General features: G+C 43.2%; 1 protein-coding gene across 13 annotated transcripts in view; it reads left to right on the top strand.

Moving 5' to 3' along the window:
- The window catches only part of LOC138765122 (G protein-coupled receptor kinase 5-like), a 203,458-nt gene extending 178,940 nt beyond the window's left edge, over positions 1–24,518 (top strand). For 12 of the 13 annotated variants that reach the window (XM_069941964.1, XM_069941908.1, XM_069941941.1 and 9 more), the window contains 6 exons: positions 904–993; positions 7,592–7,800; positions 11,250–11,387; positions 18,833–18,970; positions 20,115–20,246; positions 23,228–24,518. In XM_069941964.1, the coding sequence (XP_069798065.1) occupies positions 904–993; positions 7,592–7,800; positions 11,250–11,387; positions 18,833–18,970; positions 20,115–20,246; positions 23,228–23,284 (764 nt within the window). In that variant the 3' untranslated portion in view covers positions 23,285–24,518. The remainder of the gene's footprint in view (positions 1–903; positions 994–7,591; positions 7,801–11,249; positions 11,388–18,832; positions 18,971–20,114; positions 20,247–23,227) is intronic. The other variant, XM_069941918.1, reaches the window with a different exon arrangement.
- Positions 24,519–26,011: the final 1,493 nt, after the last annotated feature.

The following is a 26,011-nucleotide window of genomic DNA, read 5'->3' as shown; positions in this document are numbered from 1 at the left end:
ACTTCTAGTGTTTGACATTAAAGGTTTAATTTTCAAAGGTCAAATTTGTTGTCAGTGTACATGCATGTCATCGCATTCAACCCTGAGATTCTTCTTCCTGCATGCCAGGCAGAATTTATAATTACCAGTAACTGTAAACTGTACTCAAAGTATGGAAGAAATGTCAACAAAAAAAAGCAATGTGAACAAACCGTGCACATGCAGAAAATAAATATTCAGTAATAAATAAATTCTCATTCCGGTTTTCAAACTGCTCTATAGTTTAATCCTTCCCTTGCTCCAATTCTTGCCTCTTTTCACTGTTCTCCCGGCTGCCGTCAGGAAAGAGGTCGAGGTGCCACAAGCCTCACCCCACCAGGATCAGGAACAGCTGCTCCCCTTCCACCATCAGACTCCTCAACCACAAACTCAATCAGAGACTCTTCCTTTGCCCATTATTAATTATTTGAATATTTATTTTCTCTATTGCACAGTCAGTTTGCTTGCATTTCTTTCTTTGTGTACACTTCTCTCCTTTGTATATGCATCTTTCTTGAGTATAACTTTTGCACTACTGACAAGAAATTCTGCCTGGCCTGCAGGAAAAAGAATCTCATGGCTGTATGTGATGTTATTTATGTACTCTGGCAATAAAGCTGAATTTAAACTCTTATTTTCACTCTTCCTTTGTCATCTTTGCCTGCTGAAACCTTGGCTCTGACACCCCCCACCCATCCCCCACAAACCTTTGCTGAACTTTCTATTGCACAAGGTTTTCTTCATTTGGGCTAGTGTTCCCTTACCTGCTAACCTGGGGAGGTAATGCATCTGTGAAGCAGCCAGGGAGGTTTTACTCAGTCAAGGTGCTGTGGAATCAAGCTTGGGCCCACCCTTCTCATTACCTTCCATGTGGTTTATTTTCAGGGCACATCAGAATCTCGGATCTGGGTTTAGCCATGCAGATTCCAGAAGGTGAAAGGATTCGAGGGAGGGTCGGGACCATAGGGTACATGGGTAAGTGCAGAAATCTCCAGCCTCTCCATCGAAATCAGGCTGAAGATGAGACAACTTTAACTTTTCTCCCCCCCCACAGAATCGTGAAAATTAACATTAAAAAAAGGCTTATCCAGTCCCAAATCTACTTTGACTCCCATTTATCTTCACCACACCTCTTTTTCCACCATTACCAAAAGATAATCCCACCTTTAGGCTCCTGTTTCACGTCCTGTTATTGGATGACAGTCACCCAGCTGTTTGGATTTTGGTCCAGATTCCAGAACCTCTTTGGATAATGATAATGAATGAGATGAGAGGTTATTGTCCTATTCATCAGTACATTGTACAGATGCACTGAAATTCTTAATTGCTGCAATCACGCAAGTATAGAAGATGTACTAACAACAGTAATGCAAATTATATGACCAAATTGCACCATGAGACTGAAAAAGAGATCAGATAAAAGAAAAAAATAATGATTCAGCATTTAGTTTACACAAAAATACAGGAGAAGTCACACAGCGTTCTTTATGTGGCAAAGATCAGGAAGGAGGTATAGATGCCTCAAGGCTCACAGCGCCAGGTTCAGGAACTGGAACAGCTGCTCCCCCTCCACCATCAGACTCCTCAAGCACAAACTCAATCAGGGACTCATTTAAAGACTTACTTTTGCACTTTATTGATTTTTAAAAATTCTCTCTGCATTGCACAGACAGTTTGTTTACATTTCTTTATCTTTTAACATTTTTTCATTTCTTTATATGTGTACATTGTGTACAGGTTTTTGTTTGCATTACCAATAAGCGGTAATTCTGCCTGGTCCCCAGGAAAGAAGAATCTCAGGGTTGTATGTGATGTCATGTATATATTCTGACAATAAACCTGAAGTCTTAATGATAAAGATACTTCATTTAAGCCCTTCATCAATATGTGAGCGGGAACCTGCCTAAATTTTGCTTGATAAAGGGCTCAGGCCTGAAATGTTGGTTAAGTATCTTTAACTTTACGACATAAAGTACCCTGCGTAACCTGCTGAGTTCCTCCAGCATTATTTGTGTAAACTACAATCAGAGCGTCTGCAGACATTCTTAACGTGTTTCAACAGTTAGATTTTTTGGTGGATCTGGATTAATTTAGGGGTAGGGAAGTTCAAGAGTCTGATATCTCTTAAAAGACAACCTGAAGGTGCTGGACATCAGGCTTCTATACCTTCTTGAAGGTAGCAGTGAGAAGACGTTGTGTCCAGGGCGACGGGGGTCCTTTATAATGTCAGCTGCCTCCTTGAAGCAGCATCACACAGATGTCTTCATCTTGTGTCAAGGATGCAAGTTCTATTTGCAGGGAAGCAGGGTGGGGTTAACCCCTTGTCCACAGCTGGTTCCAGAAAATATATCTCCATCGTCCACTCACTGCTGCACTGTAATTCACAGCTTGCACATTCACTCCTTTTTTGTTAGACATACAGCAGGGTAACAGGCCATTTTGGCCCACAAACCGTGCCATCTAATTTACACCCAATTAATCTACACCCCCCACCACCCCGTACGTTTTGAATAGTGAGAGGAAACTGGGGAAAATTCATGGGGAGAACATACCAACTCCTTACAGGCAGTGCAGAATTCGAACCCCGGTCCCGATCGCTGGCGCTGTAAAGGCTTTGCGCTAACCATGGCCTGCTCCCTAAACCAGGCAACTATCCCTGCAAATCTCCTCATTCAACATTTTGAAATTAAATTGTATATTGTCACGTGTTGGAATACAGTGAGAAGCTTGAGGAGGCGGCACGGTTAACGTGGCGGTGATGCTATTACAGTGACCCGGATTCAAATATGGCGCTGTCTGTAGGGAGTTTCTACCTTCTGCCTGTGTCTACGTAGGTTTCCTCTGGGTGATTCAGTTTCCCTCCCCCCCCCCACCCTTCAAAACATTAGAGGGGTTGTAGGTTAATTGGGTGTAATTAGGTGGCACCGACTCATGGGGTGGAAGGGCCTATTAGTGTGCTTTATGTCTGAATTGAATTTTTGTGCAACAGGTGATTTTGCTAGATCTGTAACATTTCCTGATGATGCAAAGCAAGATAGAAAGGTAAAGCTGAGGAGAGATGTGGGCAGATTGTGTGTATGTGAGTGGGAAGGAAGTTAGTAGGTGTTTAGTGCATTTAGTTTAATGAAGCTTTGGGAAATTGTTTTTAATCCTGAGAAGCAAATATTACTAAATGGTGAAGGGAGGTGTATTTGTTCATGATAGAACCAGAGAACATTCCAGTGCTGAAACAGGCCCTTTGACCCATCTAATCTGTACCGAACTTTTATTCTGCCTCATCCCATTGACCTGCATGCAAGTTCAAGTTTTTTATCAGCTGAATTTATGTTAACAACCCGATGAAACAGCCCATGGTGCACACACTAAAATACAATACCCAGTGCCCAGCAATCACTTAAACAATCAAAACAAACCTAGCGCTGACTCCGGAGTGCTGTCCTGGAGCCATGTAATTACCAGAGGGCAGCAGCCCTTCATTTCCATCTGGTTTGGATGATGCAGCCACAGGTAATCCAGGAGCATTGAGCCTTACGTGAACGATGCCACGCTTGGTGCACTTTTGCTTCCTTGCCCACCATTTCCGCTGACCTCTTTCCCGAGTTTCAGTATTAGGTTTCAGCTGGTCCTCTCGCTTTGTAGACCTACAGGTTTTAGTGTTCCTTGCGTTTAGTTCTGTTTTCCGATCATAGACAAGACAGACTGAATGCACCACTATTTGGAGCCAGAATGGCTGCTGCAACCATGTGCGCCACCATTTTATTTCCTCCAAACCCCTCCAATACATATCTCTGTTCAAATTTTTCTTGAGTCAAAATTGAGCCGCCATTCCCCACTTCAGCTGGCAGCTCGCTCTTCTCTCTCCCCACTCTGCGAGAAGGGGTGGCAGGGTTAGCGTAGCAGTTACCACAATGCTCTGACAGTGCCAGTGATTGTGAGTGGGATACGAATCTGTGCTGTCTGTAAGGAGTTTGTACATTCTCCCCGCATCTGCATGGGTTTTCCCCAAGGTCTCCGGTTTCCTCCCACCCTTCAAAGCATGCTGGGAGTTGTATGTTAATTGGGTGTGATTGAGCAGCGTGCTGTATGTCTAAATTAAAAAAAAATTCCCCTGAAGATTTCTCCTTTCACCCTTAACCCACGTCCTTCAGTTCTTGTCTCGCCTCAGTGGGAAAAGCTTGCTTCCATTTACTCCTTCCAACTGGCCTAATTTTGTTACCAACATGCACAACGCAACGTGCAGATACAACAGGCTATCAAGAAGACATGATGTGCCACAGAATAGTAGGATTCGTTGTCCATTTACCCTCTCCCTGTGTAATCCTGCATATTCTTTCAAAAACTCATCCAACTCTCTTTTCTTTAACAATACAGCACCCACTCTTTTCTCACTCCCATGTCGGGACTGTGGTTTAAATTCTGCGGTGCTGAAAAGAGTTTGTATGCTCTCCCTGTGTCTTAGGTTTCCCCAGGTGCTACGATTTCATTCCACCGTTCAAAATGTAATGAGGGTTGTACATCAATTAGGTGCGATTGGGCGGCATGGGCCAGTGGGCGAAAGCGCCTGTAACGGTGCCATATTTCTAAATTTTTTTTTGAATTGTAAAAAAAGACTCGCACCACCAGGTTCAGGACCAGCTGCTCCCTCTCCACCATCAGACTCCTCAACAAGAAACTCAATCAGGACACTTAAGGACTCGTACTTTTGTACTTTTTAAAATTTATTTTCCCCCTCTGTGTTGCACAGGTCAGTTTACTTAGATTTCTTAATTTGTTTACATGAGTACATTGAGTAAGTGATAATTCTCCCTCGCCCGCAGGAGAAAAAGAATCTTAGGGTTGTATGAGATGTCATTTATGTACTCTTACTATAAATCTGAATCTAGAAGATCCTTCTGGCCTGTGAACCCTCAACAGCTCAATAATGCCCAATTAACCTATCCTCTCTGTTCCCATTTCAACCCATCTGCTGAATCTGCTTCCAATGCCACCCTGAAAAACACGACTTTGTCACTTTTGGTTTCTTTGTTCATCACCTTCATTCTCTGTCCCCGAATTCTCTCCCCTCCCCCAAAATCAGGGTTCAAGATTAGAATTGAAAGAGGCAAAGCTGGAAATACTCAGCATCGTTGGGTGGGTACGAGAGCCTGATCTCGGGCCGATGACTTTGCCTCAGAAGCAGATACAGACGAGAGAGCAAGAAGCCACCCGGCTCTCCTGAAGTAACCGCCTCCTCTTTCTTTTGTGGCCTGGCAGTCACCCCATTCCCCTCAGCCTGAGGAGACTTCAGTGAGGTCCTAAAATGCCCCATTCACAAATCAATCCACCTCATGGAAGGACCAGTGACTTCAGCTGAGGCTGAAACCTGAAAATTTGTTTGTCTGGCTGATGACCCCAAGCTTCTTCAGCGCCTGAGTAACGTTCCAAAATTCCGACCTCACACACTGCATTCTTGGGTCTCTGGGTAGCATTTCATGCCTTTATTAGTTTCAAGCAATTAACTATATAAAATGTTAAATGTTATAGGCTCTTGCACCCACTGATGCTGCTTTCCTCTTTCAAGTCTAATTTAGATTTTACATTTCAAAAATAATTTGTTAAAATTTAAATGTAGGCATACAGTACAGTAGCGGGCCCTTATGGCCTATGAGCCCATGCCTGCCCAATTGACCTACAACCCCTGACGCATTTTGAACAGTGGGAGGAAACCGGAGCCCCCGCGGAAAACCCACGCAGACAAGGGGAGAATGTACAATCTCCTTACAGACAGCACGGGATTTGAGCCCCGGTTCCGATTGCTGGAGCTGTAACAGCATTGCGCTAACCTTGAAAATATTCCCAAATGCGGCCCTAAGTTATATTTAGAGTAAAATTGCAAAAAAAGACTTAAATGATTTTTCTTTTCAGTTCTCCACCTTTTTGTATAAAATACTTAATCCTTTTTGAGACAGTATTTCCCATGTTCTTTGATTCATGAGAGCTTTGAAGAATTAGAGCCCTAAATGAATATTCTGGAGCTTGTTTTCCATACACCCTTATTGGGACCATTTCCTGCACTCCTTTTATAGTCATGTACAGCACAGAAACGGGCCTTTAAACACTGGCGCTATCCAATGCTGGTTTTCTTCTCAGGCTGCTGTTCCCTTCGGACACTTTTCCATTGCTGCTTTTGTACTGTACCTTTTATCGAACATAAAACATTCTAGCGCAGTACAGGCACCTCAGCCCACGGTGTTGTGCTGACCTATGGAAACCTACTCCACAACAATCGAATCCTTCCCTACCTCACACCCATAACCCTCGCTTTTTCTTGCATCCATGTCCACATCTAAGAGTCATTTAAATGTCCCCATTGTACCAGCCTCCACCCCCACCCCCCGGCAATGCATTCCAGGCTCCCACACTCTATACAAAAAAAATTGGCTGCAGCAAATTTATGAACAATGTACTTATGTTACATCCTTTCCTGAAAAAAATCATGTCCCATATTTTTAAAAAAATTAAAAAAACCCAATGTACTTATGAATATGATAATAAAATCTATCATACTGTTCATAATTGAAAAATGAAACAATTTCTATTAAAATAATTATTTTTTAGTTTCCAACCAACTCAGAAAATTTGTCTCCAACATTGATCTGTTCGTGTGCATCTTCTCCACTCTGTGTTCTTACTGTCTTTAGGTTGTGCTCCACAAAAGATTATTGTCAATGTGTGCAGTTAGAAAATTAAAAAACTTTGCAAATGCAGGCAGAGGGTCTCTCACTTATTTGATCATAAGGGCATCATATTAAGCATACTGTGAACTGGAATGTTTAATGTGGTCAGGGGAACCGCACGGGCTGCTGGAGACCACCTCATGGGAACCAGGAATCAGAGTCAGGATTCGAGGGGGTGCTGAGGTCTAGAAGGGCTCCCGAAAGGCCTCGGGTGCTGAAGGCTCCCTGATCATTTCAGAGATTTGGATCTGGAACTCAGGTCGCCGATGGATCGAACAAGAGTTTTTGAGATGGCAGAGGCTGTGGGAGCACTGGAGATGAATCCACCGACACTGTCTCTGAAGGGACTCTCTTTCACTTCTCTTTCTCTTACTGTAAGGAGGCACTGGGCGATACTAATGGATACTATTTGCCTTATGCCAGGCAGAGGGCAATTTTGTATAATATTACATGTTCAGTTCTATTACAGGACAATTAAGGAATTTTGAATTAATAACAGTGGTAGCTGAACAGTCAGTGAAGAATGAATAACCCAGAGGGCCTTCATCCTCAAGCTTTTTCCATCATTCACTGACATAAATCAATGGTGGTTAAATCAATGTATCTGTTCTCATATCTAAAGTAAATCAATCTCAAGAATGGAAATTAAGACCAGAAGACATAGGAGCAGAAATTCAGCCCATCAAATGGATCCATTTCACGACTCAGCCCCACTGCCCGGCCTTCTTCCTAATCGGGAACCTAGCAATCTCTGCCTTAAATACACCTAATGACCTGGCCTCTACAATGGCCTGTGCAACAAATTCCACAGATTTGAATTGCATTGTGCGTTACTCTCCACTGTGTTTGTCTTCCAGCACCAGAGGTCATCAACAACGAGCGTTATTCCTTTAGCCCTGACTGGTGGGGCCTCGGCTGCCTGCTTTACGAAATGATTCGGGGCCAGTCACCTTTCCGAAAGCGTAAAGAGAAAGTAAAGCGGGAAGAGGTGGACCGGCGAGTGAAAGAGGACAGGGAGGATTATTCTGAGAAGTTCTCAGAGGAGACGCGCTCCATCTGTAGTATGGTAAGCAAGCCTGGCTTGCTTTTGAGTAAGATTTTAAACCCTTTTTCACTCTGTCCTCCAGCAGCCCACAATGTGTTACTGATTTCAAGACCAAAGCAACTTGCAGTGTAAAATCTCATTGTTGCCACCCAATAAATGGGTGCCCTGCGAAGCTTTTTGGCCACATAATTAGAGCAAGGGAGGATGAGGGATGACTCAGATTCAGATTTCAGATTTATTGTCAGATACATACTTGAAACATTACATACAATCCTAAGATTCTTTTTCCCTATGGGCGCGGCAGAATTACCACTAATTGGTAGTGCAAAAAAAACCACACAGTGTACACATATAAACATATAAAGAAATCTAAACACTGACTATGCAATAGAGTGGAAAAAAACAATAAAATGCAAAAGTACGAGTCCCTAATTGAGTCCCTGATTGAGTTTGTTGTTGAGGAGTCTGATGGTGGAGGGGGAGCAGCTGCTCCGGAACCTGATGGTGTGAATCTTGTGACACCTATACCTCTTTCCTGTGGCACCTATACTTCTTTCCTGATGGCAGCAGCAAGAAAAGATCGTGTGCTGGGTGGTGTGGTTCCTTGAAGATTGCTGCTGCTCTCCAACGGCTGCATTCCCCGTAGGCGTACTCGATAGTGGGAAGGGTTTTGCCTGTGATGTCCTGGGCTCTGTCCACTACTTTATGCAGGGCTTTACACTCAGGGGTATTGGTATCCTCATAGCAGACCGTGATGTCGCTGGTCAGCACACTTTCCACCACACATCTGTAGAAATTTGCCAGGGTTTCTGGTGTCAAACCAAACCACCGCAAACTCCTAAGGAAGTTAGTGTGTTGGGTCCAGGAAAGATCCTCTGAGTTGGTGACCCCAAGAATTTAAATTTGCTCACCTTCTCCCCCAATGACCATTGGATTGTACACACCTGGTTTTCCCCTCCTGGAAGTCAACAATCAGCTCCTTGGTTTTGATGACATTGAGTGCGACTTAATAGATGTATGAGGGGATTGGACTGGGTGGATCCTTTTTTCCTTGAGTGACAATAGCAAATACTAGAGGGCATCTGAGTGCTGGAAAGTTTAGGGGAGATGTCAGGGATACAAAGAGTGGTGGGTGCCTGCAATGCATTACTGGATGTGTTTGTGGAGGCCAGTACAATAGGGACATTCAAAAGACCCTGAGACAGGCATATGGATCTAAGAACAATAGAGGGTTTTGGGTGTTAAATAGGGAAATATACGCTGTGTAACAGGTTTACATTGGTCAGCACAACATCGTGGGCTAAAGACCCTGTTCTGTGCTGTAATATTCTGTCAGTCAGATTGTTCAATTGTACATTGTTAATTGCTCTGGCTATACCGTTCTCTTTCGAATTGCCAAGATCCCCGAGCTCCTTAGCTCCAGCCTTCTGATTATTCCCTGATTTTACTGCTCCACCAACAGTAGCCTCATCCTTAACTGCCAAAGGTCCTGAGCTCTGGAATGACATCCCTACATCTCCCTGCCCTGAAAGCCAACCTAATATAAAAGATTTTGCAAACCGGAAATGAAAAACAAATGCGGGAAACACTCGACAAGTGGCCCAACATCGACAGAGGCTTTGGTTGTGTTGGTCCTTGGCATTTCCTTCTCCTCTTTCTCACATCTTTGAGTTAATCATTCCCAGCCTCAAATATAATTGATGACAAGGCATCCACAGCTCTTTGGGGAGGGAATGCTGAGTCTATGGCCAGATCAGCCACTATCTTATTGAATGGTGGAGCAGGTTCAGCGGGGCCAGATGGCCGGACTCCTGCTCCTACTTCCTGTGTTCAGAGTCTGCAGGAATTTATCCTCCTGACCCTGGAACTCCAGTGACCCTCAGCACAGAAACAAGGCCTTTGTCCCAACTTGACCGAACTGGTCTCTTTGATCTGTGTTTGGCCCATCTCCCTTTATACCTATGTACCTGACTCACCATCCTTCCAACATTGCAGTTTTCTGTACTTCTGATGGCAGTTTAATTTACCCACTACTCTGTGAAGGTCACACCTTAAATCTTTGCCCTCTAGTTTTACATTCCCCTACACAAGGGAAAATGGCTATGACGATTTCAGGGCTAAGTTTTTTCAGTCCATCAACTTCCCTGGTAACCTTGATTGGTGAGCAATGACCCATCACAGGCAAAACTATGCCTCCCTTGAATTTATAAACCTCCTTGAGGTCCCCCTCTGCCTCCGACACTAGGGAGAAAATTCCCAGCCAAATTCAGTTTCTCCTTCTAATTCAAGCCTTCCAGTCCTGGTAACATGCTTGGGGAAATCTCATTGTTTCAGACTTCTCTGTAAAGAAAAGCAGCCCGTTGGTATCCATCCCGATAATCCCTCTGGTTTTAACAAATGGTTCTTGATTGAAATTGGACCGATTTTTACCATTTAAGATACTCCTCTGCATTAGAAATTAGGTGCCCAATTGCATCGTGGGCTTATAATTCAAGGAGACAGCAGATGCTGAAACCTTGAGCTGAAGACTGCTGGTGGAACTTGGTGGGTCAGGCAGCGTCTTACTAATCCCAGAGAACTGATGGCACAGGGATTACTTAGAGTGGTATGTGAGTGGAAAGAAAAAGGTTGAGAACCACTGATCTATGGGGAATGCTGCTGTCGGAGAGCAGCAGGAATCATCAAGGAACCGTACCACCCAGCACATGCCATCAGGAAAGGGGTATAGGAGCCACAAGACTCGCACCTCTAGGCTCCAGAATAGCTGCTCCCCCTCCACCATCAGATTCCTCAACATTAAACTCAATCAGGAACACATTTAATGACTTATTTTCGCACTTTATTGATTTTATTTATTCTCTCTGTATTGTGCAGTTTGTTTACATTTCTTTATCTGTTTACATGCGTATGTTTTTGCACTAGCAATAAGTAGGAATTCTCCCTCACCTGCAGGAGAAAGAAACTCAGGGTTATATGTGATGCCATGTATGTACTCTGACAATAAATCGAAATCTGAATTCGCAGACTGACTAATGCAGAAATGTTTCAAATGGCCATTTGGGAGCTTCATAAAATGAACTGGCATAGGTAATGGTGAATGTAAAATTGCAATTTTGTTCGTTTCACTTGGGTAAAGTAAAATGCTGTCTTGTTCTAGTCGTCTAAAGTGACTCTAGATCCACATCGATGTGGAAGTCTCTTTAATCTCCTTTGAAATGACGGAGCAAGCCACCGAGTGGTATCAAAACCTTTTACCGCACCGTGCAGTTCAGGCAAGTGTCCTGCCACCCCACTTCCACAGGCAATTGGAAGTAGGTAGTAACCAGTGTCCCATCCTTGTGTAATGTTTTAATTAAATATTGACATTGTAGTTGACAATAGGCATCCGGTTACAAGTAGTTAATGATTGCTAACGTGCAACTGACATTGGCTGATTCCAAACTCTTGTGTGCGCCAATTGCCTTTTGCAGTTACTGGCGAAAGAAACAAAGGGGCGATTGGGCTGTCAGGGAGGAGGAGCCGCTGAGGTGAAGCAACATCCCATATTTCGACACATCAATTTCAAAAGACTGGAGGCGAACATGTTGGACCCTCCCTTTGTTCCAGATGTAAGTGTGTGAAAGATGTGAATAAAACAGATTTTTGCATGGTTATTTACTCAGGAGATGGACCCGGAGTCCATAGAAATGAGGCAAAATAGTGGTGCTGTCTTGGACATGATAGAGATTAAAGGCTTGCAAATAAAGGTGGAGAGATCCCCAGGGTCTGACAAGATAGTCCCTCAGACCTTGAGTGAAGCTAGTACAGAAATGGCAGAAGCCCAAGAGGAGATATTTAAAACATCCTTGGCCATGGATGAGGTTCTGGAAGATCAAAGGATCTTCGAGAAAGGCTCGAGGAATAATTCGAGTAACCGTCAGCCAGTGAGCCTGACATCAGTAGTGGGTAAGTTATTGGTAAGTATCTTGAGAGATCTGGATATATAAATATTTGGATAAACAGGAACTAATTGTGCTTAGACATCATTGCTTTGTGCGTGATGGGTCATTGCTAACCAATCAAGGTTACTAGGGAAGTTGATGGACTGAAAGAACTTAGCCCTGAAAAATGGACTGAAAAATAACAGATAGAATTTAATGCAGAAAAGTGTAAGATGTGCATTTTGGAAGGACAAACCAAGAAAGGAAATGCACGGTAAACAGTTGGGCACTGAGGAGTGCGGCAGAACAGAGAGATCTGGGAATGCAGATACATAATTCCCTGAAAGTGGTGTCACAGGTGGATAGGGTTGTAAAGAGGACTTTTGGAATCTTGGCCTTCATGAATCAAAGTATTTAGTACAGGAGTTGGGATGTTATGGTAAAGTTGTAAAATACATTGGTGAGGCCAAATTTGGAGCATTGTGTACAATTTTGATCACCTAACTACAGGAAAGATATCAATTAGATAGAAAGAGTCCAGAGAAGATGTACGAGGATGTTTCATGGACTTCAGGAACTGAGTTACAGGGAAAGGTTAAACAGGTCAGGACTTTATTCCCTGGAGCGTAGAATTTAAAATTATGAGGGGGCTTTTTCCACTGAGGGTAGATGAGATACAAACCAGAGGATATGGGTTAAGAGTGAAAGGAGAAAAGTTTAGGGGGCACCTTTTCACACAGAATGGTGGGGGTGTGGAATGTGCTTCCTGCTGAAGTGATGAATGCAGGCTCAATTTTAACATTTAAGAGGAATTTGGACAGGTACATGGATGGGAGAGAGAGGGTATGGAGGGTGTGTCAGTGGGACGAAGCAAAAAAAAATGGTTTGGTACAGACTAGTAGGGCCAAAGAGGCCTTCTTCTGTGCTGTAATGTTCCAGGGATTTTGACTACATGGACATTAGTAAGACCTTTGACAAGGTCCTGCATGGACAGTTCGTCAAGAAGGTTCAGTCGCTACGTATTTAGGATGAGGTACTAAATTGAATGAAATATTTGATTTGTGGGAGAACCAGAGAAGGGTAGTTGATTGCCTCTCTGACTAGACGCCTATGACTAATGGTCTGCCTCAAGGATTGGTGCTAGGTCTTGTTGTTTGTCACCTGTATCAATTATCTGGATGATAATGTGGCAAATGTGCAGTTGACATTAAGATTGGGGGTGTTGAGGACAGTGAGGATTTTCAAAGCTTGCTGTAGGATCTGGACTAGCTGGGAAAATGGACTGCAAAATGGCAGATGGAATTTAATGTGAACAAGTGTAAGGTGTTGCACTTCGGGAGGGCATACCAAGGTAGGACCTGCAAGGTAAATGGTAGGGAACTGAGGTGTGTGGTAGAGTACAAGGATCTGGGACAAGATACATAATTTCTTTGAAGAGTTATCATGGATAGATAGGGTCATAATGAGAGCATTTGGCACTTTGACCTTCATAAATCAAAGCATTGAGAACAGGAATTGGGATGTTGTGGTAAAGATGTACAAGATATTGGTGAGGTCCTACTTAGAGTATTATGTGCAGTTTTGGTTACCAACCTTCAGGAAAGATATCAATATAACCATATAACCACTTACAGCACAGAACAGACCAGTTCGGCCCTACTAGTCCATGCCGTAGCAAATCCCCACCCTCCTAGTCCCACTGACCAGCACCCGGTCCATACTCCTCTAGTCCCCTCCTACCCATGTAACGATCCAGTCTTTCCTTAAATGTAACCAATGATCCCGCCTCGACCACGTCTGCCGGAAGCTCATTCCACATCCCCACCACCCACTGCGTAAAGAAATTTCCCCTCATGTTCCCCTTATAATTTTCCCCCTTCAATCTTAAACCATGTCCTCTAGTTTGAATCTCCCCCTTTTTTAATTGAAAAAGCCTATCCACATTTACTCTGTCTGTCCCTTTTAAAATCTTAAACACCTCTATCAAGTCCCCTCTCAATCTTCTACGCTCCAGAGAAAAAAGCCCCAGTCTGCACAACCTTTCCCTGTAACTCAGACCCTGAAATCCTGTCAACATTCTCGTGAACCTTCTCTGCACTCTCTCTATTTTGTTTATATCTTTCCTATAATTTGGTGACCAAAACTGTACACAGTACTCCAAATTTGGCCTCACCAATGCCTTGTACAATTTCATCATAACCTCCCTACTCTTGAATTCAATACTCCGATTTATGAAGGCCAACATTCCAAATGCCTTCTTCACCACACCATCTACCTGAGTATCAGCCTTGAGGGTACTATTTACCATAACTCCTAAATCCCTTTGTTGCTCTGCACTCCTCAATTGTCTACCATTCAATGTATATGACCTATTTAAATTTGCCTTTCGAAAATGTAGCACCTCACATTTATCTGTATTAAATTCCATCAGCCATTTCTCAGCCCACACCTCCAGCCTTCCTAAATCATCTTTTAATCTACGGTAATCTACCTCACTGTCCACAACACCACCAATCTTTGTGTCATCTGCAAACTTGCTTATCCAATTCTCCACCCCTACATCCAGATCGTTAATATATATAACAAATAATAGTGGACCCAGGACCGAACCCTGAGGAACTCCACTAGTCACCGGCCTCCAATTGGACAAACAATTTTCTACCACTACTCTCTGACACCTCCCATCCAACCACTGCTGAATCTATTTCACTACCTCTTTATTTATACCTAATGCCTCCACCTTTTTTCCTAACCTCCTGTGGGGAACTTTGTTAAAAGCTTTACTAAAGTCCAAATAGACAACATCCACAGCTTTCCCTTCATCAACCTTTTTTGTAACCCCTTCGAAGAAGGGGTTTGTCAAGCATGATCTACCCCTGAAAAAACCATGCTGATTACTCCCTATCAATCCCTGTACCTCCAAAAATTTGTAAATAACATCCCTCAGAACACTTTCCATCAACTTGCCCACCACAGACGTCAGACTTGCAGGCCTATAATTCCCAGGTTTGCATTTGGACCCTTTCTTAAACAGAGGAACTACATGCGCCACCCTCCAATCCTTTGGCACCACCCCCGTGGCCAGTGACATCCTAAATATCTCTGTTAATGGCCCCACGAACTGTCCACTAGCCTCCCTGAGTGTCCTAGGGAATATTTTGTCCGGTCCGGGAGATTTATCCACCTTTATCTTTTTTAACACAGCCATCACTACCTCCTCATTTATCCTTATATGTTTCATGACCCCCCCACTATTTTTCTTTACTTCAACTGGTTCAACATTTTTTTCCCTAGTGAATACCGAGGCAAAGAAATCATTCAAAATTTCCCCCATTTCCTCAGACTTCTCACTCAGCCTACCCTCGCTATCTACAAGGGGTCCAATTTTATCTCTCACTAATCTTTTACTTTTAATGTACTTATAGAAACCCTTTGGATTTATTTTTACTCTGTCGGCCAAAGCCTCTTCATGCCTTTTTTTGGCCTTTCTAATTTCTTTCTTAAGATTCCTTCTACACTCCTTGTAGTCCTCCTTCAACTTCTCAGCTCCCTGCTCTTTATACCTCTTGTACACCTCCCTTTTTCTCCTAACCAAATTTCCAATATTCCTCGAAAACCAAGTCTCCCTATGACTTCCAGCCTTTCCTTTGATCCACACTGGGACATAACTACTCTGTACCCTCAAAATTTCTTTTTTGAATATCCTCCATTTTTCATTAACATCCTTACCTGAAAATATCCTGTCCCACTCAATACTCCCCAAATCCATTCTTATTCTTTCAAAATTTGCTCTTTTCCAATCCAGAACCTCAACTTTAGACCTCTCCTTGCTCTTCCCTAAAACTACCCTAAAACTAACAGAATTATGATCACTAGACCCAATTGGTTATCCAACATTAATGTCCGCTACCTGACCTAGCTCGTTCCCTAACAGGAGATCCAGTATTACACCATCCCGAGTCGGTTCTTCTACTAACTGATTTAGAAAACAATCCTGAGCACATTTAACGAACTCCAGCCCATCCAGCCCTCTAACTGTATGGGTATCCCAATCAATGTGTGGGAAGTTAAAATCTCCCATGATCACTACCTTATGATTTTCATACATATATGTTATCTCCCTACAAATTTGTTCCTCTAATTTTCTTGGCCCATTTGGTGGTCTGTAATACACCCCTATTAGCACCCTCTTGCCTCCTCCACCCCTCAATTCCACCCAAACAGCCTCACTGGTCGATCCCTCGATCCCTCCATACCATCCTGCCACCTCACGGCAGTAATGTCCTCCTTAACAAGCAATGAGATGGAAAAAAGTGCAGAAAAAATTTACAAGGATGTCTTGGGGACATGAAGAGCTGAGTTACAGGGAAAGATTGAATAGGTTGGGACTTTATTCCCTGGAGTATCAGAGAATAAGGGGAGATTTGATAGAGGTGCACAAAATTATAAGGGGTATAGAGAGAGTAAATGCAAACAGGTTTTTTGGGTGATACACTACAGGTCATGGGTTAAAGGTGAAAGATGAAATGTTTAAGGGGGACCTTCTTCACTCAGAGAGCAGTGAGAGTGTGGAATGAGCTGCCAGCGGAGGTGATGGATGTGGGTTTGGTTTTTACATTTAATAGAAATTTGGAGAGGTACATTGGAGCAATATGGTTCGGGAGCTGATCAATGGGATGGGTGGAATAATAGTTTGACATGGACCAGCTGGGATGAAGGGCCTATTTCTGTGTTGTCGTGTTCAATGTAAAAAAGGACCCTAGGTTATGATGAACATTCTAACCATGTGGATCTGTGCATTCATTCAACTGATAAAACTACATCTGTGTCCTTTGGGGTGTGCAACCTTTGGAAGGTGGATAACTTTGACTACTATTTCCCTCATTGATTTGATTAACTCTTTGCCTTGGAGTCACAGAGTTATTGAGTCATACAACATGGAAATAGGCCTTTCAACCCATAGAATCACTCGTGCCCACCAACCACACATTGACACTCATCCTACATTGTTCCCATTTTTATTCCCCTCCCATTCCCTTCAACTTCCCCCAACTTCTACCCATTCACAATCAGAGCAATTTACGACAGCCAATTAACATACAAACCTGGAGGAAACGGGAGCACCCAGGGATGGGGGCACCCACTTGGTCACAGGGAGAACATACGAACTCCTAACTTCTGACCTTCTATCTTGCTATTGTGAAAAGAAGCAATGGACTTTATCCCAGAGTCCCAGTCAGTATTTACTTAGAGTTAAGCTGCATTAATGTAGTGTTTAAGATTGAGAGACATTGACATGGTGGGCAACCAGTACCTTTTACCCAGAGCAGCAGTGACCAAAGGACATCTGTTTAAGGTGAGTGGAAGAACGTTTAGGGGCAACATCAGAGATATCTTCAAAATAGACCCACTGGAACTATTCTGTCCACCAGATCCTTGAGGCCATCATTTATTATGAGGTAATGTTGCAGCTCTATAAACCTCTGGTTGGACCACACTTGGAATATCATGTTCAGTCCTGGTTGCCTCATGACAAGAAAGATGTGGAAGCTTTGGAGGTGGTGCAGAGAAGATTTAGCAGGATGTTGCCTGGATTGAAGAAAGTGTCTCATGAGGCAAGGTTAACAGAGCTAAGGCTTTTCTCTTTGGAGTGAAGAACGATGAGAGGAGACTTAATAGAGGTCTGTAAGATTATGAGAGGCATAGCCAGCACCTTTTTCCCGGGGTGAGATGAGCAAATTCCAAAGTAAAGGGAGGAAAATTTAGGGAAGATGTAAGTTTTTTTTAAACACAGAGAGTAGTGGATGCCTGCAATGCATTGCCAGGGGTGGTGGTGGAGGCTGGTACAATAGGGTCGTTTAAAAGACTAGTAGATAAGGCACGTGGATGCAAGTAAAAGAGGGTTATGGGTGTGTCGGGAAAGTTTATATAGGTCAGCACAACATCGTGAGCCGAAGGGCCTGTGCTGTAATGTTCTGTGGTCTTGATCAGAAAAATCCTCTGAATTTCTGGTCATGCAGCACTCTGGGAACTCCCCTCTGCAGTGTCAGTTTGAGCCAGTATTTCCTGACACATAGTCAAGAAGCGCAGTCAGAAAGGACATGAAGAGCGGTGAGGAAAATCGGACCCGCCAGCTGGAGGACAAGAGGACATGGAGGAAACAGAGACAACTGAGCCAGTCGACCACAACCCATCATTCCGACTTCATCTGCAGCAATTGAGGCAGAGACTGTCACGCCAGAGTGGTTCTTTTGAGCCATTCCAGATGCTTCTCTAAAACCAACTATCCATGGCACTACCATTGTCTTCTGAGACAGAAGGATGCCTACTCATCTTGGAGACTCCCCAGTGGTCTATAGGTTATAGGCAGCCCATGGCCAGGACAAATTATTCTCGATGGTCGGCATGGACAAGTTTGGCCAAAGGACCTTTTTTAGTGCTGTTGAATTCTGTTTATTGATCATAAAAAAAAACAAGTAACATCTGAGACGAGTTTGTAAATTTGATGGCAAAACACAAATTCTCAAAGAATTTTTCCACCAAAACAAAAATCCTGCTGGTGATCCTGGAAGGTCTTTCCGTCTCATTCTATGGGAAAAGGTTGAAAACGCACTTACAGTGCCGGCGACTTGGGTTCAAATCTGTAACAAGTTTGCATATTCACCCCGTGTGTGCATGGGGTCCTCTGGGTGCTCCAGTTTCCTCCCATCCTCCAAAACATACGGGGGTTGTAGGTATATCAGGGTATTTGGGCGATAGCGGCTCATGGGATGGAAGGGCCTGTTACCGCTGTATGTCTAAATTAAAAGTTAATTAAGAACCACTGGTCTAAAAACTATGCTTAACCTGCAGTCTTCTGCTTTATATGGGAATGATATTGATGGAACCAGAACTGACCTAAACCACACAATTAAAAACAGATTTCTGCTGCAAAGTTCACACATTGCACAGTAGACAAACAGACCATTCTTTCCCTGCTGATAAATACATAAGCTTTCTCAGTTTCGCTTTCTCGTAAATGCATCTTTTTTACCTGTCTTGTGGGTTTTGGCTCTGTGTGTGACTCAATCTGGACGTGAACAAAGTTGTTACAGTTGCCCAGGAAAGATGCTCAATGTTTCTTTGCTTTACAGCCCAGAGCCGTGTACTGCAAAGACGTCTTGGACATCGAGCAGTTCTCCACCGTCAAAGGGGTAAACCTGGATCCGACAGACGATGACTTCTACTCTAAGTTTGTCACTGGCAGTGTCTCTATTCCTTGGCAAAATGAGGTAAATCGATTTGTGGGCAGACGGGCAGCTGATGTTGTCAGAAGCCAGATGTCAAGGAACGTGGCACAGTGAATCCTTTGAAAGAGCAGTCAGCCCCACTCACTTGTTCCTTCCCCATATTGCTGCTATTTCTTTCTGTTCATTGAACCAATCTTTTTCCACCACCTCATTTATCTTTCCATTCAGGGCGGCACAATTAGCGTAGCAGTTAACACAATGCCAGCGATCGGGACCGAGGTTTCTACCTTCTCCCTGTGCCTTCATGGGTTTCCTCTGGGTGTTACGGTTTCCTCCACCCTTCAAAACGTACCGGGGGATGTAGGTCAGATAGGTGTAATTGGGTGGCACGGGCTCGTGGGCCAAATGGGCCTGTCACCTTGCTGAATATCTAAATTTTAAATAATAAATACATTTATAAAAAGTTAATCTTTTGACTGATCAGTTTTGAGAACCATCTCCTCAGATTATTATGAGTGTTTACTGGAATATTTTCTCTATTTTTCACCTTTTAAGACATTGATTTTTTTTTAAACATCGAGTCTCCTCTATTCTCCATCTCAGCTCCTCCAGCCTCCGTATGCAGCCATCAGTTCTCTCCAAAGCCTCTCTGTCCTCGTGCACGAGGCCCAGAAGTCAGAGAAGTGGTGCACCACTGGAAGGTGGGGTTTAATTCTCCTGGCTTGGAAAGATGGAGTTACGGAGACTGAAGATGCTGGAATCTGGAGGAGGAAGCAATCTGCTGGGGGGGATCGAGCAGCATCGATCTCGATTAAGAGTTCTATCCAGAATCTGCTAGGGGAATCGAGCAGCATCGATCTCGATGAAGAGTTCTATCCAGAAAGAATGATGGATCTTTTTCTGATGCTGCTCCACTTGGGAAATTGCACCGGTTGTTTGTTTTATTGATGTTGAAAGCTGGTTTTCCTTATTTTTGATGAGCCTGTGAATCAGGCCTCGGCCTGCTGGTTTTGTGGGAGCCCACGTCCTGGTGGTTACTCGATCACTGCTGAGCTACCTGCTTAAATATCCATCAGCTGAGTGCAATAAATGTCACCAATGTCCACTTCACAAGAGTAGTTATCAGAAAGATGGGCAATTTATTCTTTATTATTGAGCTGGGTTTTTTTTTGTCATTGTCTTGCAGATGATTGACACAGAATGTTTTAAAGAAGTGAACACGTATGGGAATGACGGGACTTTATCACCAGACCTGGACAACAAGAAGCCAGAGCCCCCTCCGAAGCGAGGCATGTGGTATAGACTTTGCAGGAGAGAGGTGAGCAATTTTCCATTGCCTGATAACCTCTTTCTGTGGTATTTTCCCTTCAGTTTCTGGGCATTTCTCCCAGCCAATTGAGGGATTGGCCAAATCATTGAATAGCAAAGCAAACCCTTCATTACCAGTGTAAAGAAAAAGACTGTTCATAAACTCGATTGAAAGTTACTTGGAAGTGAAGCTTCTCATGCAGAGTTATTTCCATGTGTTGTTAGTGGAGAATAGTTGTTCAAGACAGTTATTTGTGAAGTTGACCACAATCATTTGACCACTTCCGGCACTTTCTGATGGGATATGCACCATTCGCATTATCTGTGCTTATTGTAACCAGGATTTGTGGAGTTAATCATCTGTGACCAGCAGGATCACCTGAAATGGTGCTAGTTAAACCACTTTATTTGCACTCTTAGATAGGTGTATGAGGGTACAGTGGTTATCACTGTGGCCTCTCCAACAAAATATTCAAGTTCAAGTTTATTATCATCTGACTGTGCATTTAAAACCAGATGAAACTGTGTCAGTGGACCAAAGTGTAGCTTTATTTTCAGAGTAGAGTATATGCAACCCTCAGATTCCTTTTTCCTGCAGGCCAAGCAGAGCCTTTACTTATCAAATGGGGGGGGGAAGGGAGACGACAGCGATCCTCTCTGCCACTCTTGTCCTGTGGATTAACCTCCAAATCATTTCCCTACAATTGACTAGGGTGCTCTCGATAGAGCTCCGAAAGAAGGTTGACATGGTGGGGGCTGGTAGACTTGCTCGCTTCAGACTTCTCAGGAAGTGGAGTGGCTGTTGCACCTTCAAGAGAGGATATATTAAAGTCACTGTATATGTGTGAAAAAGAAATAGTGTATATCATGGCTAATGTGATTTATGGTGTGAAAAATAAAAAAATTTTAAAAAAGAGAGAGGATATATTGAGGGTCGATGATAGGTTAAGTGAACTCCAAGGAACCTGGTGCTCTCCACTCTCTCCACGACATAGTTATTGATGTGGAGTGGAGGGTGGTTGTTACTGGTCCTCCTGAGTAATTGCGTTCACTTCTGATCACCTCATCGCAGGAAGGACGTGGAAGCTATGGAGAGGCTGCAGAGGAGATTTACCAGGATTTTGCCTGGATTGGAGAATGTGTCCCATGAGAGAAGGTTAACCGAGCTAGTGCTTTTCTCTTTGGATTGAAGAAGGATGAGAGAGGACTTAATAAAGGTCTATAAGACTGTCAGAGGCATTGAAAAGGTGGACAGCCAGCATCTTTTCCCAGAGTGATAATAGCAAACACCCAATGTGAAGGGAGGAAATGTTTAGGGGCGAAGTCAGAACAGTGGATGCCGAGTGTGCATTGCTGGGGGTGGGGGTGGAGGCTGGTACAATAGGGACATTTAAAACACTCTTGGACAGGGAATAGATGCAAGAAAAATAGGGGTTTATGGGTGTGAGATCAGAAAGGTTTAGATTGTTGAGTAGGTTTAAATAGGTTGGCACAAGATTGTGGATTGAAAGGCCTGTACTGTGCTATATTCTAAAATAAATATCAAATTATTCTGAATTATTTACTCTGTAATTGATAAGATATCCAAGATTTCAAATCTCACAGCCTGTGGGAAGAATTTATTTCCCAGCCTGGCAGTCCTGATCTTGATGCTCCTGTATCTCCTTCCTGATGGTAGTGGGTCAAAGATACTGTGTTATGTACGGCAGGGTTCATCAGTAATGTTTTGAGCCCAATTTAAGCAACGCTCCCAGTGAAGATTACCAGTAGAGGAAAGGGAGACCACAGTGATCTTCCTGGCCCTTTCCATGAACCTCTGTGTTGACTTCCAGCCCGATGCTTTGCAGCTACCGTACCACACAAATGACTCCGCCAGACAGGACAGTCTCAATTGTCTTCCTGTAAAATGTTGTCATAATGGTTGCCCACAACCTCCTGAGGAAGTGGGTGCTGCTATTAGCTCCTTAAAACCTATCAATGCTTGTTTTTAAATTCTCTCTCAGTAGTCCCTGATATGATTCAGCATTAAATTCTGTTTGGTGTTCTTGTGAAGCTAAATCAAGTTATTAAAAAAAATCTAGTGAAATGGTGCTAGTTAAACCACTTTATGTTCACTTCATCACCCTCTGATGCTGCCCGACCTGCTGAGACCCTCAAGCGCAGTGGCTTTCAAACTTTTTCTTTCCACTCGCATATCACCTTAAGTAATCCCTATGCCATCGGTGCTCTGTGATCAGTAAGGGATTGCTTAAGGTGGGATGTGAGAGGGAAGGGAAGGTTGAGAATCTCTGCTCTAGGCCCAAATGTTACTGAAATATTTAGCTGGAGAAAAATTGTCATTGGCCCATTTCCTTTGGAGTTCTGAAACCCTGCACATAACGAGTCAATGAGGGACGATTAAAGCAGTGGATTTTCAAACACAGAGCACCTATGGCATGGGGAATACTTAAAGTGGCATGTGAGTGGAAAGAAAAAGTTTGAAAATCACTGCGCTTGAGGGTCTCAGCAGGTCGGGCAGCATCAGAGGGAGAAAGAATGGTTAAGGCTGAAATCCTCCATCAAAACTTCATTGGGACTTGAAAATGTCTCAAAACTTTAAGACTTCACCTCGTGACTTTTTAAAATTTAAATTTTAAATTCAAATTTTTAATATTAGATACAGCAAAAGTAACCTGCCCTTTCAGCCTGTGAGCCCGTGCCTCCCAGATACGGCCAATTTACCTTCAGCTCCCTTCTGCTTTGAAAGGTGGGAGGAAATCGGAGCACCTGGAGGAAACTCCCGCAGACATGGGGAGAACATACAAACTCCTCGCAGGCGGTGTCAAAATCGAACCCGGACTGCAGGCACTGTAATAGCATTCTGCCACTCCTCACGCTAACCATGCCAGCCATTATTTTTGTTGGCTCCAGATTCCGGCATCTACAGTATCTCATGTGCCTCCTCTGTAGCTCTATGCCAGCCATGACCTGCTTGCCCTTCTCTTGTTCCAGATGTGTTTCAAAAGCAGCTTCAGTGACGAAGATGATGACTCTCCAAGAATGTTGTAGCTAATGAGCCAAATGCAGATAATCCCGAAGCAAAGGATACGTTTGAGGTTAAACTGGGAACATGTATTAAAATGTATTATATTTCAACAAAAAAATTAACTGCTGTATGAGTTTACATATTTTGTACATTTATATTTGAATTATGTCTTAGATGTATATTTTAACTAAAGTTGTACAAAAAGCCATATATTAAGTACCACTTGAGTGCGTCGGTTAATTTTAGCAGGAATGACATTGTGAATTATTTAAAAGTTTATTTTTAATTATTTTTGTAAAAACAGATAAAGCACAACCACGTAAATGTGTGCTATTTGCAACTTGTGATAATTTGCTGGATAATATTTAGTATGGAGTGGGCCTATACATAGAAGCTCTTGAGATGCCAGTGCGGGTGGGTGAGTGTGTGTCTGTAAATATATATGTGTGTGTGTGTGTGAACGTCTCTATTAATGTGTAAAAATGCCCTGGAGAGTACGTGTACTTGTGGGTTTGTGGCCTGGAAATGCACTGTGCGCGCACCTCAAGTGCAAATAGTGTGGATCCAGTATGCGCTTGCTTTTTATCATTTTATAGGAATTGGACCTCTGCTGTGCTCATGGGCCTATTGCTTAGCATTGAAGTGGATCATAACCAAGGCCGCTGGTTCATGATCTGGTCAGAAATAGGACACAATTCAACCTCCAAAGCACCAAATAATGCAATGACAAACTGAAACCAGTCGATTTCATTACCTCTCTTTCCAATTCGATGGAATGTGAGACCTCTGCTTTCTTCGCTGGTGTTCCTGTCCCATGGAAATATCAATAGAATTTGAACATTAATAAATTTGACTCGATTCTGTGAATAGGGTGAGTCATGGGAATGTCAATTAAGAATCCTCGACGTCTTTGCATTTTAAAACGGTGTGACTTATTCGACCAATGTGAACCATTGTTCCTGGCATACACTGAAAGCTTCATAACCTCATAAATGTATGGAAACATTCCCATCTTACCTTAAAAACCTGAAGTTCTGACAACTTCGGATTCATCTGTACCAAACCTTTTTTTAAAAAAGTACAATTTCTTTTCATGTTGGGTATTTTACCGATGATTCATTTTCTAAAAACTGTGAAAGATTTAATTTAATGACCTCAATTCAACAATATTGACTGTGGTTTGTGTCTTGCACTAAGTGCGGTTTAATTTTTAGACGTTGCCTCTTCTCATTAAAGATTTTCTAGTTATATTTAAAATGAGCATGTTGTATATTGTATCTGGAATGAGGTTTCTTGATCCAAATATGAGGATTGTGTTAAATAGATCTGATCCCATTACATTGGATGACTGCTTTTGTGCCAATATTTAAATTGGTGTGTTCATCTGTTCTAAACAAGGAATCCTCATTGGTTCGTACCCAATGTTTTTTTTGTTGGAACATTTTAAATGAATAAATGCTGCCATTTGTATAAAACTCCTCAAGTTGAATGAGGCATCTCCAAGGTAACGCCTTTGCTGGTTAGCTCTGAGCTTTGTGTAATTCGTCACTTTGACCATTTTGACACAAATGCCTTGTGCATCTAGAGAGCACAGTTCAGACCCCTGTGGGTTAATTCACAAAGGTGAGCCTGTGGTCTTTCCAACCTCTCCAGGAGCTCGTACCTTGTTTCCATTAACTTGCATTCATCGCAAATCTCCAGTTCTATAGTTTGTCACATGTACCAAGATGCAGTGATTGGTTTTGCGAGCAGTCCAGCCGGACATCAAACATAGTACAGCAGAAGTGCAGAGTGAAAGAGAGCGACCAGATGACACAGATCATTTCTTTGTGCACTTCATTCAAGATCCTAATAACAGGAAAGAAACACTCCCTTAACCTGGAAGTGAATCTTCTTCTTGATGGGGGGTGGGTGGGGGGGTGGGGGGGGGGAGGGAATATGAAGAAAGTGGCCAGGGTGGGATGAGTCTGGCTACATTTGCAAGCAGTGGGAGCTATGGATGGAGGGGGGGGGGGAGGGGGGCAAGGGCGCGGCTTGTGATGGCGTGAGCCATGATCATGACACCCAAGACCGTGTCATTAGCCACAGTTCAGCTTCTGCATTTTCTGCTTTCATTGGTTAAATAGCAAGAACGCTGATGACTTTGCAACAACAATGTGCTCTATACAACCCTATTGGCCCTGTACCTCTACTCCACGAGGTCATGGTTGATCTGTGACCCAATTCCAAATCACTCCCCTGTACAAGTATGTTCTAAACTTCCGACCTTCCTTGTGTATCACTCCTGGGCCCGACTCGTAGAGTGGTTTCATCACAGAATGTTCATCCTTGTTGGCCATGGCTCTCCACCAGAGCAGTTTCCAGTCCCGCGCAACAACGATTAACATTTAGATCCTGACCCCCCAGTCTGAGTTCCTCAAGCTTCGATCTTCCTCTGAATAATTAAGTTAAGGCAATCCGTAACTTAGCCTGACCTTGGACAAGTTTTTCACAATTTAAGAAAGATTCATTGGAGGAATTTCCTCTCACACCAGAACATTTCCCTGATGTTTGCTGAGAACTGTGTTCTAGGTCCAACCAGTGCCAGCGTTTAGCCTTCCATCTATCTGTAAGGCCGGAAGTGTGATGTTTGCTGAGAGCTGTGTTCTAGGTCCAACCAGTGCCAGCGTTTAGCCTTCCATCTATCTGTAAGGCCGGAAGTGTGATGTTTGCTGAGAGCTGTGTTCTAGGTCCAACCAGTGCCAGTGTTT

Source organism: Narcine bancroftii, chromosome 1 (genome assembly GCF_036971445.1).
Source record: "Narcine bancroftii isolate sNarBan1 chromosome 1, sNarBan1.hap1, whole genome shotgun sequence".
Taxonomy (NCBI): Eukaryota; Metazoa; Chordata; class Chondrichthyes; order Torpediniformes; family Narcinidae; genus Narcine; species Narcine bancroftii.
The sequence above is the reverse complement of the archived record's forward strand: the minus strand, read 5'-3'. Positions and strand labels throughout refer to the sequence as shown.